This window comes from Carcharodon carcharias (genome assembly GCF_017639515.1).
Source record: "Carcharodon carcharias isolate sCarCar2 chromosome 36 unlocalized genomic scaffold, sCarCar2.pri SUPER_36_unloc_2, whole genome shotgun sequence".
NCBI lineage: Eukaryota > Metazoa > Chordata > Chondrichthyes > Lamniformes > Lamnidae > Carcharodon > Carcharodon carcharias.
In genome coordinates, this window is record NW_024470737.1 from 1700407 (window position 1) to 1717966 (window position 17560).

The following is a 17560-nucleotide window of genomic DNA, read 5'->3' on the forward strand; positions in this document are numbered from 1 at the left end:
ACGGGAGGTTAGGGTAGTGCAGTTGATGTTGTGTATATGGACGGGAGGTGAGGGTAGTGCAGTTGATGTTGTGTATATGGACGGGAGGTGAGGGTAGTGCAGTTGATGTTGTGTATATGGACGGGAGGTGAGGGTAGTGCAGTTGATGTTGTGTATATGGACGGGAGGTGAGGCTAGTGCAGTTGATGTTGTGTATATGGACGGGAGGTGAGGCTAGTGCAGTTGATGTTGTGTATATGGACGGGAGGTGAGGGTAGTGCAGTTGATGTTGTGTATATGGACGGGAGGTGAGGGTAGTGCAGTTGATGTTGTGTATATGGATGGGAGGTGAGGGTAGTGCAGTTGATGTGTATATGGATGGGAGGTGAGGGTAGTGCAGTTGATGTGTATATGGATGGGAGGTGAGGGTAGTGCAGTTGATGTGTATATGGATGGGAGGTGTGGGTAGTGCAGTTGATGTTGTGTATATGGACGGGAGGTGAGGGTAGTGCAGTTGATGTTGTGTATATGGACGGGAGGTGAGGGTAGTGCAGTTGATGTGTGCATGGACGGGAGGTGAGGGTAGTGCAGTTGATGATGTGTATATGGATGGGAGGTGAGGGTAGTGCAGTTGATGTGTATATGGACGGGAGGTGAGGGTAGTGCAGTTGATGTGTATATGGACGGGAGGTGAGGGTAGTGCAGTTGATGTGTATATGGACGGGAGGTGAGGGTAGTGCAGTTGATGTGTATATGGACGGGAGGTGAGGGTAGTGCAGTTGATGTGTATATGGATGGGAGGTGAGGGTAGTGCAGTTGATGTTATGTATATGGACGGGAAGTGAGGGTAGTGCAGTTGATGTGTGCATGGATGGGAGGTGAGGGTAGTGCAGTTGATGTTGTGTAAATGGACGGGAGGTGAGGGTAGTGCAGTTGATGTGTGCATGGATGGGAGGTGAGGGTAATGCAGTTGATGTGTGCATGGATGGGAGGTGAAATTAGTGCAGTTGATGTTGTGTATATGGACGGGAAGTGAGTGTAGTGCAGTTGATGTTGTGTATTTGGACGGGAGGTGAGGGTAGTGCAGTTGATATGTATATGGACGGGAGGTGAGGGTAGTGCAGTTGATGTGTATATGGATGGGAGGTGAGGGTAGTGCAGTTGATGTTGTGTATATGGACGGGAGGTGAGTTTAGTGCAGTCGATGTTGTGTATATGGACGGGAGGTGAGGTTAGTGCAGTTGATGTTGTGTATATGGACGGGAGGTGAGGGTAGTGCAGTTGATGTTGTGTATATGGACGGGAGGTGAGGGTAGTGTAGTTGATGTTGTGTATATGGACGGGAGGTGAGGGTAGTGCAGTTGATGTGTGCATGGACGGGAGGTGAGGGTAGTTCAGTTGATGTTGTGTATATGGACTTTTAAGTGCCATTTCATAATGGGCATCAATTTATTTGTTAGTAAAATTGAACCTAGCGGGGCAAGGGTAGTACAGTTGAGGCACGTATGGGCTTCCAATAGGCCTTTCGTAATTGATTTGTTAGTAAAATTGAACCTAATGTGATTTAAAGGCAGTGTCAGTGTGGATGTGAAAGTAGTTAAGGGACAGAATGTCAGTAGCAATGGTGAATGGTTCTTTTCCCACCCTGGACGGGAAGTATACAGTGGTGTTCCCCAGATGTCAGCACGGGGCCCACTGCTCCCTCTGATATACGTTGATGACCTGGACTCGGGGACACGAGGCATAATTTCAGCATTTGCAGATGAAACTCGATAGTGCAGCAAATGATGACACTTTTCAGGAGGGCTGGTGAAATGGGCAGGTGAAGTTTAACACCGAGAAACGTGAGGTTAAAGAATGAAGAGCTGCATTGTGAATGGAGTGTTACAGTTTTAAAGGGGGAGACCTAGGGGTTTACACACACACACCCGTTTTTGAATGTGGCAGGGCAAGTTGAGAAGGTTGTTTTTTTTTCCAAAAGAAAAGCACATGGGTTGGTAGGGTTTATAAATAGTGTACAAAAGCAAGTTCTGGAGAAGCCATATTGTACATGAAACGTTAACTCTGTTTCTACCTCCACAGATGCTGCCAGACCTGCCGAGGTTTTCCAGCACTTTGTTTTTATTTAGATCTCCAGATTTTACAAAAGCAAGGAAATTATATTTAGGCTGCGTCTGTTACCCATGCGCAGTTCTAGTGTTTTTCTCTGGGTGAGGTTCAGGAACATGGGGCAGAAACCAGGAGGCATGGGTATCTTTTTGACCGTCTTTGAGTTGTAACTCCTGCTGGTTTGTAACGACTTCTTGTGTAAAATTAGGATCGTGAACTCCTTCCCCGTGAACTCTCCATCACCGACTGAACCTCGATCTGCCCCCCGCTCCCCACCGGCGCTGTTCCGTCCAGCTGTACTGTGGTCCTCCCTGCCCGATGTACGTCCCAGACCCCTGGGGGCAGTTTTCCCAGGGGTTGGGGGGGGGTTTCTGTCCATGCAGAGGGCTAAATTCTCTGAACTTGATGTCAGCTCTGGATCCCTGTTACATTTCTCTGCCAGCCCCACAGACGTGATGTTATTGGATTTCTGCGCATGCGCAGACCAGTGTGCACTTGCAGTTGGGTATCGTTGGCCATCTTGCATTGGCAGGAGACGCAGTGTTATATATATCATTGGTTAAGCATCAGCTAGGCCGTTGTCTCCAATTGTGGGTGCTGTACTCCATGAAGGATGTCAAGGCCTTGGAGAGGGTGCAGGTGAGATTTACCAGCATGGTACTAGGATAGCCAGCTTCAGTTACATGGAGATACCAGGGAAACTGAGACTGCTAAGAGGAGATTTGTCAGAGGAGTTGAAAACCTTGATGGGTTTTGATAAGAGTAGATGAAGTGTAACTGTTTGCACAGGCAGGAGGACTTGGGAACCGGGGAGGGGGGGGACACAGATTTAAGGTGATTGGTTTTAAAAACCAGCCAAGAGGTGGCATTAAAAAATAATTGTTTTACGCAGCGAGTTGTTGTGATCTGGAAGGCGCTGCCTGAAAGGGCGGTGGAAGCAGATTCAATGGGAACTTTCAAAAGCCGGGGGGATTGGATAAATACTTGAAGGGGAAAGTTTTGCAGGGCTATGGGGGAAAGGGCAGGGGAGGTGTGGGAATAATTAGATAGCTCTTTCAAAGAGCTGTCACAGGCATGATGGGCGGAATGGCCTCCTCCTGTGCTGAATCATTCTAGCGTGATGTTTCCCCCACATTCAGTGCAATATAGTATGCATCAGTTTGCCTCAACTGGTAGTACTGCCTCCTCCGAGCTAGGATCAAGGCCCCAGGAAAGATTCAGTTCATCCAGTAGAGGAGGGGGGGTCTGTTCTGTTAAAATTATAAAATGGTTGCAAATTCAACTCTTGTTGGTGTGCTTTGCGTCATCTTGTGCTGCATCATCTCATTCTCGTTCTCCAGTCTTCTCTTTTTAAAACTAAAAAGCCGTCCCTCCCTCTCGGTGCGCTAATGATTTACGTTGCTGTTTTGTCTTTAGGAGCTGGGGATGATGGACCCGCTCGAGAAGGAGGAACTGCAGGCTGCCGTTGATGCAGCCAATGAAAGCGCCAACGTACATCTGTGCAGTGAGTAGGAGCATTGGTGTTTCTAGTTCACCTGGAGTCCTTGACCACAATGTCAGTTGCTAGCGCACTCTCTCGCCTCTGAGTCACAAGGTTGGTAGTCTCAAGCTCCACACCGGAGACTTGGGCACAAAGATCCGGGAGTGAGGGAGTGTCACACTGTCACTTGATGCCATCTTTTAGATGGGACTCTAAACTGAGGTCGTGCCTGCGCTCTCAGCTGGATGTGAAAGGCGCCTATCGGAAGAAGAGCAGTGGAGTTCTCCCCGTGGTTCTGGGACCCAGATTTATCCCTCAGCCAGATATGGCCATTCATCTCGGCAGTTAACTGTCAGTCATCAATTAACTGGCGCATTTGCTCTGATAATTCCTCTACCAATCATTGTCAACCAATCGGCGCTCTCTTCTCATGAAGTACAAATGGTTGTTCCCTTTACATTTGGCATTCTTGCCCAATTGTCCTGATGAGTGCAAGACGGAAAACTTTGACAGCCTGAGTCTTTTTTCCACAACACCCAAGTTCTGCACCATCGAACGACAATTTATGCCAGTATTGCTCCTGGGTTCTTGCTGTGCGTAGATTGTCTGCCGTGTTTCCTACCTCGCAGCAGTGACTACACTTGAAATGTAAAATACTCACGTGGCTGTGAAGTACTTTGGGACGTCCTGAGGACGTACAAATGCAAGTTCTTTCTTTTAATTGTTGAAGTCAGCCTCTGCCGGCTAATGTGCAGCGGGCCTAGATGTGAGGCTGACGGAAAATCCCCTAGTTGTGGGGAACTTCGAGAACCACCGGTCCAAAGTCACCTGTTTTTCCCAGAGCACGTTACCGACATCGTGTCTCAGGTGACTCGTCGATTCGATCCCAAGATGTTACTTGCTGAAAGGAATCTTATCTGATTTATATTTGAATCAATACTAGCTGCTTCCCACCGTTTCCTCCCCAGGAGCCTGTCCCGTTGATTAACCATTCGCTTGCCGAAGCGTTGTTGCTGCGGGGTTAGCTTTGAATTTATTTCCCCTTTTTCAAGCGCAGGCTAAGTCATCTATTGCCACTGTGCTGGGCAAAGTCAAACAGCTTTGCAGAGAAGGACAGACTTGCATTTATTGCAGTTCCTTTCCCAATGCGTTTTACAGACATTAAAAGTATTTTTGGAGCACCAGCACTGTTGCAACCAATTTGCGCACAGCAAACTCCCATGAACGGTAACCCATTAACGAACAGATAATCTCTGTGTTGGTTGAGAGGTAAGCATTTGGGAGGTCGGGAGAACTCCCCTGGTCTCCTAGTGGGTGGCCGTCAGACTTGTTACTCTACCTGAGAGGCCAGGTGGGGCTTCTGTTTAACATCTCACCCGATTCGGCTCCCCACCTTGGCAGTGATGCCCTGATGCCTGCTGTTCAGATGTAGATTAGGTGAAAACCTGTCACTTTTTGAAAAGGATGCACCTCTAAAGGAACATACAGTTTGCCAGGTCAGCCAGTAAACAACTGACCCAACGCACCAGGGAAATTTTGGGTTGTAATCTGGCCCGTGCTGCACTGTGCCTGAGCGCCCCTGCGCTGTGAAGGGAGGGTGGGGGAGGTGGAGAACCGGATCAGGGTTCCTGCCCCTGATCATTATCCCCTGGGTATCAACTACAGGCTGCCCCCTCTCGTATACCTTCTGAGTCTTTAAATTGCTAATTTTTAACTCTTGTCCCTCAGTAAATAAAACCGTCCCCACAGAGAGAGCAATGACCCTGTGTTAAACGAGTAACCCCCGCCCCAACCACCCCCAGTTTCTTTGGCCTTTTCTCTCATTGACCCTACGCTGGGCTGAGACACGATCGCTGCTCATCCCTCCCTGCCCTCCCCTCACGTTCTTACTCCTTGTCAGTTCATTTTTGCATTTCCATCAAATTCACTCTCCGTGATTCACACCCTTTCTCCAAATTTGTGAAATAATCCTATTCCATGAATTTTCCTGTGTGAAGCTTATTCTCGTTCCTGTAGTTATCACTTTCTCAATTTCCGCACCATGCCCTGATGTACCCGTCCAGCTGTTTAACCTGTCTGTGTTGTAGTGATGCAGGCTGTCTCACGGATCAACGAGGCCGTGCGCATGGGGGTCCCCAGCGTGACGGTGAAGGAACTGATGCACTCCAGCGCCAAGCTTCCGGACGCCTACCCGTTTGCAGCTGGGCTTTACCAGAGGGAGCTCGCTGCCCTGCAGCAGCAGAAACCACAGGTGAGTGACTGCAGCCTTGCAGTCTGGCCATCACCAGTTCCCACTTGTCGCTGAACTGGGATTAAGCAACAATCCTATCTGTGAGTCTTAAACTCAGATACATTCTTGGCTTAAAATTTCTTTTTAATGTTTTTATTTCCCTCCAGTTTCCCGACTTTTTCAGGAATGCAAAAGTGAGGTAGTAAAATCACTGCTTAGACATCATTCAGGGCCCCGCACTTTAGGAAGGATGTCACGGGCCTCGGAGAGGGTGCGGAGGGAGATTTGCCCAGAATGGGACCAGGGATGAGGGACTTCAGTTCATGTGGAGAGGCTGGAGAAGCCGGGATTGTTCTCCTTAGAGCAGAGAAGGTTAAGGGGGAGATTGAATTGAGGTGTTCGAAATCAGGAAGGGGGGTTCGGACAGAGTAAATAAGGAAAAACTGTTTCCATTGGGCAGGAGGGTCGGTAACCAGAGGGGACACAGATTGAAGAGAATCGGGAAGGGAACCAGAGGGGGAGATGAGGAGAATTTGTTTTTATTTACGCAGCGAGTTGTTGTGATCTGGAAGGCGCTGCCTGAAAGGGCGGTGGAAGCAGATTCAATAGGAACTTTCAAAAGGGGGAATCGGATAAATACTTGAAGGGGAAATAATTGCAGGGCTAGGGGAAAAGAGCTGGGTGGCGGTTGAGGGGTTGGGGGGGCGGGAATTGGGACTAATTGGAAGGTGCTGTTGAAGAAGTGTTGGCAAGCCGCTGCTGTGTATCTTGTAGATGATACACGCTGCTGCCACTGTGCGCTGGCAGGAGAGAGAGAGAGATAGAGCGTTCCTTTCATTTAGAGAGGCAGCGAGCACTATAGGAACCAGAGTTCAATGGATAATTTTTTTTTTGCAATGCATGACCTGCTCAACACAATTGAAGTCTCAACACTGTGGTTCCTGGAGTGGAGGAAATGGGTTTACCACTCTTTGTTTTGTGGTCAACACTTTTATGCTGTGTGGGTGGGAGGTGAACTGTGTTGTTGTCTGCTACTCGCACTGTTTGGTTGATAAGCTCTGCCGAGGAGATGGCTGGCAGTGTTTTATCAGTGTGTGTGGCTTTAACGTTTTATTTCGTTCTCAAACAGAAACTTGCATTTCTATAGAGCCTTTTACGACTTCAGGACTACACAAAGCTTCACAGAAAATGAAGTACTTTTATTGGAGCATAGTAGGGAGAACAGCGACCAATTTGCGCACAGCAAGACCCCACAAACAGTAATGCCATAAAAGCCAGACCATTGATTTGTTTGGGGGTGATGTTGGTTGAGGGATTAATAATGGTCCAGGAGACGGGGGAGAACTCCTCCCTCTGTTCTCCTCATCACACCGCAGCCCACCCCCACCCCCCCCCCCGTCCGGCACCCCAAACCCCGCTCTTCTCATAGTGCCATGGGATCCTTATCGTTCAGAATCCCAGATTTCCTACCGAACCATCTTCACCTCAGGAACTGTAGCGGTTCACAAAGAAAAGCCCCACTACCACCTGCTCAGGTCAACCGAGGGTGGGCAACAGGTGTGCCCTTGCCAGTGCCGTCCACACACTGAGGGCAAATCAAGAAGCGAACTCATTCTCTGACCCGCAGGGTTATAATAGAAAAATTCTCATCGAATGTCTCCTTTCCTGTCTTTGGAAGTGTTTCTGCCTCAGACCCACAGTACAGATAGCAGGCCATTTGGTCTGTGTTGGTGTCTACATACGTTGGTCTCCCACTCTAATTGCCTCCTTTTCAGCCTGGCTCCACGCCACCTCTCTTTGTTCCTCCCTCGTGTGTGCGTTAAGCCTCTCCTTTAACGTGGCAATGCCACCTGCTTCAACCATTCCACCTGGCGCCGAGTTCCACCTTCTCACCAGCCTGTGTAGGGAACCTCCTCTTGATTTCTTTTCAGCTGCTGTTGATGCTATCCTCCCCTTTGTTCTGGACTTCCCTCAAGTGGCAAGGATTTCCTCACATCAATGCTGCCAATTCCTGCGTCATTTTAAAGACCTCTTGTTGGGTCTCCTCCTAGTCCTTTCTTCCCAAAGAGGAGAACCCCAAGCTGCTCAATCCTTCCCGAGAGTTACATCTCCCCTCAATTCAGGTAACAACTGCTGTAAAACAAAAGCGGGGGATACTGGAAATCTGGACTAAAAACAAAAAATGCTGGAAATACTCAGCAACTCAGGCAGGTCATTGACCTGAAACCCTAACTCCGTTTCTCTCCACAGATGCTGCCTGACCTGCTGAATATCACTGCACCCTTCTGCTCTTTTTTTGCATGCTTCAGTATCCTCCTAATAGTGTGGAGAGCAGAAGTGAGCACAGCATTCAGAGTGCAGTCTCACCAAGGTTCTTTCGTGGCAGGTTTCGGCAGACTGTTCGACTCAGTGAGGCTGCATCCTATTTTATGCACGTTGCTTGTGTAGGTTTTCCAGCAGTGCTCACTGAGCAGCGATCAGCAGTCTTCCTGCCTCCAACACTTACCCAGGAAATGGTCCATCCCACCAGCGAGTACCAGCTCAAACTTCAGTCCCAGGCGTGACCTTTAACGCCGATGACTATTTGGCTGCATCCTGTGACTTGGCCGAGTGGGATCCTGCATATAGTACTCTTTTAAACGTTTAAATCGCTGTTTAGACCTCAGCTGGAGTATTGTGCCCAGTTCTGGGATTTTGTTGATAGTCCTTCAAAGCAAAGGTAACCATATTGCACAGTGCATTAGGAAGGACATTGAGGCCTTGGAGATTTACAGAACAGTTCCAGGATTGGGTACTTCAGTTAATGTGGAGAGACTGGAGAAGCTGGGATTGCAGATCAGAGATGGTTAAGAGAGATTTAATCGAGGCTTTCAAAATCGCAAAAGGATTTTGATTGTGTAAAAACTGATCCTCCTTATTTACCCTGTGAATTGTTGTGATCTCTGACGAAATACCTGAAATGCTGGTGAAAACAGACCCAATAGTAGCTTCCAATTGAGAATTATATATGCTTGAAAAGGAAAGGTTAGCAATAGCAAGGCTCTTGGAGAGGGAGGAGGAGGAGGGGGACTAAGCAGATAGCTTTTTCAAAGAGCCAGTACAGGCATGATGGGCCGAATGACTTTCCGTGTGGTTTGATTCTGTGATTCTGTTTCCTTTGTGCAGGGTGAGCTGACCCAAGAGGAGCTGTACATTGCTGTGGAGATGCTCTCGGCTGTGGCACTGATAGACCGAGCCCTGGAAGCTGGGGATTACAGCGCCTTCTGGAAGAACCTGATCAGTGCGGCTACAGGCCTGACTGATGTGCAGGATTGCTGTGCACAGCGGTAAGCACAACACCTGCCCATGGGAGGGAGACGTTTGTACCCTGGGATCCATTAGGTTTGAATATTCAAGATTGCACAGCCGAGGGCACCTTGATAGATGTCTTTAAAATCGTGTGCAGGCCAGGCGGAGAAAAGATGTTTCCAGAACTAGGGGGCCATGATATAAGACAGTCACTAATAAATCCAGTAAGGAATTCAGGAGAACCTTCTTTACCCAGAGAGCGGGGAGAATGTGGGACTCGCTCCCGCGGGGAGCGGGGAGAATGTGGGACTCGCTCCCACGGGGAGCGGGGAGAATGTGGGACTCGCTTCCGCGGGGAGTGGCCGAGGTGAATCGCAGAGATGGATTGGAGGGGGGCAGCTGGTTAAATGCATGAGGGAGAGAGGAATAGAAGGATATGTTGATGGGGTGAGGCAAAGAAGGGTGGGAGGAGGCTCGTGTGGGGCAGAAACACCAGCACGGAGCAAGAGGGGCCGAATGGCTTGTCTCCGTGCTGGAAATTCATTGCAGTGGGCACCATTGTATTTAAATCCCTAGATTTTTTTTTCCCCCCACCTCCATTGGGCACCAGCCACACCCTGGTTGACCAAGGTATGTGACTGTAGGTGGTGTGTCACTTGGAGCACAATCGCTTTGACTTCCTGACAAGGAGTCCGTGCTCAATAAAGAGTGGGAGCCTCACTTAGAACTTCGCCGCCTCCCCACGGATGCTGAGGCCTGTTGTAGCTCGCCTGCTGACAGCCTGAGCCATTCGGCGAGGAGGGAGGGCGTGTCGTCACCATGTTTCTGGCCACCGTGAGTGTGGGGCACAGGCTCGATGGACCCAGCTGGCCTTCCCCCCCCCGCCCTAAACCGATATGGGCTTGCTTGGACTTGTGACGCCTCAGCGGCATCTTGTTGACAGGTACTTCGCCGAGCTGACGAGACTGAAGCAACAGGCCCACAGGAGCGGGGAGGCCATGCTGTCCTGGAACCATCTGCAGATGGGTGTGCACGACGTGAACTCTGCTGTGGAAAAGGAGCATGACAGTGAGTGCTGACAATTCTTGAGCTGCGGTTTAAAAAAAAACCTTTTCAGTCTGGGGCCTGCAGTTCGGTACCTGATAAACGCACTCGGAGAATTTGGGGGTTGGGGATTACCTTTTAAATGCTTTCTTCGACCCTCCTGAATGTCTTTACGTGTAATGTAATAGCACAGAAACTGGCCTATTTGGCTCAATGGGCCTAGTATTGGTTTTACGGCTCCACGAGCCTCCTCCCACCCTCTTCATCTCGACCTTCTATTCTGTTCTTCCTCCTGTGTTTGTCCAGCTTCTCCTTAAATGCGACGAAGCAGAAAGTGCTGGAAAAGCTCAGCTGGCCTGGCAGCATCTGTGGAGAGAGAAACGGAGTTAACGTTTCGAGTCCAGTACGACTCCTCCAGCACTACTACTTCCCTTTAAGTGTGTCTCTGCCATTTGCCTCAGCCACACCCTGTGGTAGTGAGTTCCACATGCTCCATGCCTGGGTAGAGAAGCTTCTCTGCATATATCGATGACCATCTTCTATTGATGACCTGTGGTTTTTTTTTTTTTTGGCTTCACCCCAAGTGGGAAGGACCTTCTCCAGGCCGACTGCAGCTGGCTCCTCCATAACTTTCGCTGCCTCTAACTCGTTTGTGTGTTGTTTCTGCAGAAATCGTTGCGATTGGTTTGATAAACGAAGCACTGGACCGCAACGACCCTGAGAGAACAGTAGCGGCTCTCCTCCTGCCCTCCGCCGAACTAGCCGACTTGGACTTCCCGGCTGCGAAGCGTTACCACGATGTGCTGGCAGCGGCAAAGCGGCACAAAGCTAAGGTACAAGGCGGCTGCTTAACAGTCTGTAACCCCCCCCAAAACCCTGTACCCAATCCTGAAGGTCGGTTGACAGCGGAGGCTTTTTGTTTATCTTTCCCATCCCCAGGTCACGCGGGACGAGGCAGCAGTTCTCTGGTTAGAGGAGATTCAGGATGGGATTTACAAATCCAACCAGGACGGTCAGATTGCCAGGAAAAGTGAGTCATTCTTGTTATGGGTTGAATGCAGGTGAGCTCCATCCAGTCGATGCGTTCTTGCGGCGTCCGCAAAATGGCTTCGTGGTAGCAGTCTCACCTCTGAGTCAGAAGATTGGGGGCGGCGGGGGGGTGGCGTTTAACCTTGACTTTGTGATCCAGGTCAGCATCACTAAGTGCCAGGACTGGGGGAGTGCTGCACTTTTGGAGGTGCTGTCTGTCGGGTGAGATATTCGACCAAGGCCCCCATCTGCCCTCAGGTCCCCACAGCCGCTATTGAAAGCAGAGCTCTCCCCCAGTGTCCTGGGCCAATATTTATCCCTTGACTAACATTGCTGGGACAGATTAGCTGGCTATTGTCATGTTGCTGTTGGTGGGAGCTTTTCTGTATGTTACCCACAGTAGCTACACTTCAAAATCATTGGCTCTGAAGCGCTCTGGGGCACCCTGAATTTTAAGAGATGTGATAAAAACACAAATCTTACTTTACTGTAGTATTCCCCGTGTTCTATATTTGGATCCATGCGTTTCTATGTGAGAGAGAGAGAGAGCAGACGGAACTTGACTGCTTCGACTTGCAGCTTTGAGCAACTGCTCGCTTTACAACAGATTATAAGCCACCTCTGTCCCGTCTCCGCTTTGTTTTCAGTGTCCCTGGGGATAGCGGCCATCAACCAGGCAATCAAGGAGGGGATAGCGTCCCAAACGCTGCGCGTCCTGCGCTCGCCGGGGGTGGTTCTGTGCGGTGTCATTCCGGAATGTGCCCCCGACTACCAGTCTGAGCTGGCCGCGTTGGTGCGAGTTAAAGTGGAGACCGGTAAGCCACCGCCTCGGAGGTGAGGGAATGCTGTTACTGCGTCTAAAAAGAATGCAAGCGCATGTGTGCGCGCGCGCAAGGTTATTATGACCTCCACCTCATGGAGCGATGCTGAGCCAACAGATCAAGCAAGGCCTGACTCTGCTCCTTGGGCTAGATATGCCAAATCCGCCTGGGCTCCCACCCACCCAATCGGAGATCCCAGCTAAAGAGTGGCCATTTGGTACAAACGGGACCCGAGATCCAGCTACGATATCCCCGCCCCCAAGCTGTGGATCAGAACCCTCCATTGGCACCAGCTCTCATGGGAAACGTTATTTCCCCCCCCCCAGTTGGGGGAGTTGTGTGGGTGGGGGCAGGGGTGGGTGCGAACCCCATCGGGGCCGCGCCCCCATTTTATGTGGGCAGGGCCAATTAAGGCCCCACCTGGCTTGACACTCACCCGGAAGCGCTGAGCGCTCCCTGTGCGGGCCGGTGGTCGGGGTGTTTGGGGGGTGGGGGGGGGGGGTAAAGGGGTGTGGGTGGGGGGATCGTGGCTGTGGGATCGTGGGTGGGGGATCGTAGATGGGAGGTGGGGGGTTGGGGGGAGGTGGGGGGTTGGGGGGAGTGGGTGGTGGGGAGTGGGTGGTGGGGAGTGGGTGGTGGGGAGTGGGTGGTGGGGAGTGGGAGAGGGTGGTGGGGTGTGGGTGGGGGGGTGGGTGGTGGGGTAGTGGGGGGTGGGGTAGTGGGGGGGTGGGGTGTGGGTGGGGGGAGTGGGTGGTGGGATAGTGGGGGGAGTGGGGGGGGGGTGGGGGGAGTGGGGAGTGGGTGGGGGGGGGTGGGGTGGGGGGAGTGGGTGGGTGGGGGGGGGGGGTGGGGGGGGTGGGGAGTGGGTGGGGGGGGGTGGGGTAGTGGGGGGAGTGTGGGTGGGGTAGTGGGGGGTGGGGGGTGTGGGTGGGTGGGGGGGTGGGGTGTGGGTGGGGGGGTGGGGGTGTGGGTGGTGGGGTGGGGGTGGGGGGGGGTGGTGGGAGTGGGTGGGTGGGGTGGGTGGGGTGTGGGTGGGGGGAGTGGGTGGTGGGGTGTGGGTGGGGGGGGGTTGAGGGGGTGTGGGTGAGGGATCCCTGAGTCGTTTTCTGTGCTATTTCGTGCATACACATGGCAGAGCGCAGAAATCTCCCTGGGCCGGATTGGTTTGACATGTGTAAATTTAAATAAAGGAGAAAGAAACTTTTAAAACATGTCCCCCTCGTGTCACACGAGCTGGGGCAGGTCAAAGAATTAATGTAAAAAACTTCTACTCGATTTTTAAAACACTTTGTGAAACCTCATCCCGCCCGTGGGCGAGGTTCCATGAAACACGCATAGGTCGCCGGGGCTCTTCGCCTGCCCACCAACCTCCAGGTTGGACGGGCAGCTCTTTTCAGTTGAGTTAATTCATTTTTAAATGGCCTTTAACAGGCCTTTGACAGTTTGGTGGCGGCACCACTCAGCCGACTTCAGTCGCGCACCCGCCGAACTGAAAATCTAAACGCCGTGTGGTGAAGTCGGGAAGCCTGCCTGGCATTTTACCTGTCGGCGAGTGGGCCCCGCCCCCCCGCTCGCCAGCCCGGAGAATTCAGCCCAGTGTGCTGTGAATAAAAGTTTGAATAACTTACTAGAGGGTCAGGCAAGGACACGAGGTAACATATTGGTGGGGATATATGTGAAAATCAATTATCCCCATTAATGCACCCCTTTTAATATTGGTAAGGTTTCACAAATCTGGGGGGGGGGGTGGGAGGTGGTGGCGTAGTGGTATTGTTGCTGGACTAGTGATCCAGAGACCCAGAGGGTAATGCTCTGGGGACCCGGGTTCAAATCCCGCCACGGCAGATGGTGGAAATTTGAATTCAACAAAAAATCTGGAATTAAAAATGTTTGGCAATGACCACGAAACCATTGCTGATTTTTGTAAAAACCCGTCCGGTTCGCTGATGCCCCTTTTAGGGGCGGGAAATCTGCCGTCCTTACCCGGTCTGGCCTACACGTGACTCCAGACCTACAGCCCACGTGGTTGACTCTTAAACTGCCCGCTGAGCAAGGGCAGTTAGGGATGGGCAATAAATGCTGACCTAGCCAGTGATGCCCACATCCCATAAAACAAACTTTTTAAAAAAAAACATACACACGCCTTTGAAGGATACTGTTGTTAAGGTGATTTTTCATAAAAGCGTACAGGTACAAAAACAAGGATATTACATCAAACCTTTTATGGATCTTTGGTTAGGCCCCAATTACGTCCAATCCTTGGCACCACACTTCAGGAAGGATGGCCAAGCCTTGAAGAGAGCGCAGAGATTCACCAGGATTAAGCTAGGGATGAGGATCTTCAGTTATCTCTGCAGCAGGGAAGCTTAAAATTTTGAGGAACCTTGATGGAGTAATTCCAAGGAGAAACTGTTCCCACTGGGCAGGAGGGTCGGTAACCAGAGGGGACACGGATTGAAGAGAATCGGGAAAAGAACCAGAGGGGGGAGCTGAGGAGAATTTGTTTTTATTTACACAGCGAGTTGTTGTGATCTGGAAGGCGCTGCCTGAAAGGGCGGTGGAAGCAGATGCAATAGGGACTTTCAAAAGGGGAATTGGATATTGGATAAATACTCGAAGGGGAAGAATTTGCAGGGATATAGGGGACGTAAGAAAAAGAAATAGGAGCAGGAGTAGACCATGATTTGTCAAGCCCCCCCCCCCCCACCACCTTTTTTTATTATGATCACAACTCCCCTTTCCCGCCCACTCCCCATATCCTCGATTCCCTGAGGGCCAAGAAACCTATCCCAGCCTTAAATATAGTCAACGATGGAGCGTCCACAGCCCTCTGGGATAGACAATTCCAAAGATTCACAACTCTTGAGTGAAGATACTTCCCCTCAACTCAGCCCTAAATGATCGGCCCCTTATCCTGAGACAGCGCCTCCCTGTTCTAGACTCCGCAGCCAACCTCTGTCACTACCCTGCCAAGCCCCTTCACAGTCTTGTATGTTTCCGTGAGATCACCACTCATTCTTCTAAACTCCTGAGGAAAATAGACCTAATTTACTCAGCCTCCCATCCTGGGGAAACAAGCCCCCTCACCCTAGGATCCAACCTACAGCACCTTTGCTGTACTGCCTCCAATGCAAGTATACCCTTCCTTCAACATGGAGACCAAAACTGCGCGCACTATTCCAGATGTGGCCTCACCCAAACATGTGTGCAGTTGTAGCAAGACTTCTTTATTCCTGTGCTCCAGTCCCCTTGCAATAAAGGCCAACATGCCCTTTGCCTTCCTAATTGCTTGCTTTACCTGCATGCTAACTTTCTGTTTCTTGTGCGAGTCAACCTAAGTCCCCCCCCGAACGTCAACAGTTGCACGTTCCGCACCTTTTTAAAAAATATTCTGCTTTCCTATTCTTCCTACCAAAGTGAATAATCTCTCACTTCCCACACGCTATACTCCCTCTGCCAGCTTGTCGCCCACTAACTTGACCCTGTCCGTATCTCTTTGCAGCCTCCCTGTGCCCTCATCACAGCTTACTTTTCTACTTTGCTGTGTGTTGTCAGCAAACTTAGATACGTTACTCTGCCTCTTTGTCTCATTCGTTGATATTGATTGTAAAAGGGCTAAAGCACCAGCACTGATCCTTGCGGCACTCCATTAGTTGCAGCCTGCCAACTTGAAAATTACCCATTTATCCCTACTCTTTGCTTTCTGTCTGTCGACTAATCCTCTATCCATGCTAATATGTTACCCCCGACTCAGTGCACCCTTATCTTGCCTATTAACCTTTTGTGTGGCACTTTATTGAAAGCCTTCTGGAAATCCAGGTATACTACATCTACTGGTTTCCCTTTCTTAAAATTATTCTTCCAGTGGCAAGGCCAACATTTGTTGCCCATCCCTAATTGTCCTTGAATCGAGTAGCTTGCAGTTGAGACTCAAACCCATGGCTGTGGGCCTGGAGTCACGTGTAGGCCAGACCGGGTAAGGATGGCAGATTTCCCTTTCCTAAAAGGGGCATCAGTGACCCAGGTGGGTTTTTACGACAATAGATGATGGTTGTTGTGGTCACCATTACCGAGACTTGACCTTTTATATTCCAGATTTATTAATCGAGTTTAAATTCCACCAGCTGCCGGGGTGGGATTTGAACCCGTGTCCGCAGAACATTAGAAGCATAGAAAATAGGAGCGGGAATAGGCCATTCGGCCCTTCCAGCCTGCTCCGCCATTCATCATGATCACGGCTGATCATCCAATTCAGTAGTCCGCTCCCGCTTTCTCCCCATAATCCTTTGATCCCTTTCGCCCCAAGAGCCATATCTAACCCCTCCTTGAAAACATACTTAGAATTAGCCTGGATTACTAGTCCAGTGGCATTACCCATAACACCACCGTCTTCCCTTTATCTGCCCTGCTGGCTCCTTCCTCAAAAATCTCTCATAAATTTGTCAAACGCAATTTCTCTTTTGTCGTAGAACAATGCTAACTTTATCTGACCATGCTATGATGTTTTTCTAAGCGTATTGTTAAGACTTGTGTAACAATAGATTCCAGCATTTTCCAGACGACTGCTGTCTGGCTTACTGGCCCTGTTTTCTTTCCTTCTCCCTCCCTCCTTTCTGGAATAGCAGAATCACATTTGTTAACTTCCAATCTGTTACGACCGTTCTAGAATTTTGGAGAATCGTAACCAAGTACATCCACGGAAAGAGCAATGGGGGTGGGGGTGGTGAGACTAATCGGGTAGCTCTTTCAAAGAGCCGGCAAGGCATGATTGGGCTGAAGGACCACCTCCTGTGCTGCAAGACTCTTAACAGCTGGAGGGAAAGACAAACCGCTTCTTACTGTTCCCCGTTCCTTAGGAGACAACCGGAGCATTTGGGTGAAACACAAACTGAAGGACGGGTCAGTGTACTACTTCAACCTGGAGACACTAGAGGGAAGCTGGGAGCGCCCCAGAGGGTTTGTGCAGAGCTCCACGCAGCTCAGCAAGGACGAGATCCAGGTAATGGCACTGTCGCCCTTGCCAGCTTGGTTTCCAACGGATTTATCAGAATGAGTAAATGACAGGTTAAGCAAGCCGGTGGAGTGGGGACTGTGGCCGCTGGGGTTCAGTCTGGGGAAGTGTGGGGCCGTCCGCTCTGGAACGTCGGAAAGATCACTCCGAATATTTGCTAAATGGGGAGAAGCTGGGAGCTGGGCAGGAGCAGAGAGATTTAGGGTTTCGAGTAGAGAAATCGCTGAAAGCTGCTGGACAGATACAAAAAATAACCGTAACGATGGAAACATCGGCCTTTATCCCGAGGGGACTGGGATACAAAGGGGGTGGGTGGAAGTGATGTTACCGCTATACAGAGCTCGAGTTCGCTCCCATCGGGAGTAACCGGGTTCAGCTGTGGGCCCCCGCACCTCAGGGAAGATATATTGGCCCTTGGAGCTGGGGGGGCAGTGCAGATTCACCAGAACCATCCCGGGGCTGAAAGGGTTAAATTCCGAGGGCAGGTCACACACAGACTTGGCTTTTATTCCCTCGCGTGTAGAAGATTAAGGAGGGATTGAATTGAGGGGCTTAAGATGATTAAAGGA

General features: G+C 50.5%; 1 protein-coding gene across 1 annotated transcript in view; it reads left to right on the top strand.

Annotated features, from left to right (window-relative positions):
* The window catches only part of iqgap3 (IQ motif containing GTPase activating protein 3), a 144636-nt gene that overhangs the window by 54731 nt on the left and 72345 nt on the right, over positions 1-17560 (top strand). The window contains exons 11-18 of the mRNA XM_041181762.1: positions 3505-3592; positions 5656-5819; positions 8964-9124; positions 10030-10154; positions 10800-10963; positions 11070-11160; positions 11807-11974; positions 16837-16979. Coding sequence (XP_041037696.1) covers positions 3505-3592; positions 5656-5819; positions 8964-9124; positions 10030-10154; positions 10800-10963; positions 11070-11160; positions 11807-11974; positions 16837-16979 — 1104 coding nt within the window. The remainder of the gene's footprint in view (positions 1-3504; positions 3593-5655; positions 5820-8963; positions 9125-10029; positions 10155-10799; positions 10964-11069; positions 11161-11806; positions 11975-16836; positions 16980-17560) is intronic.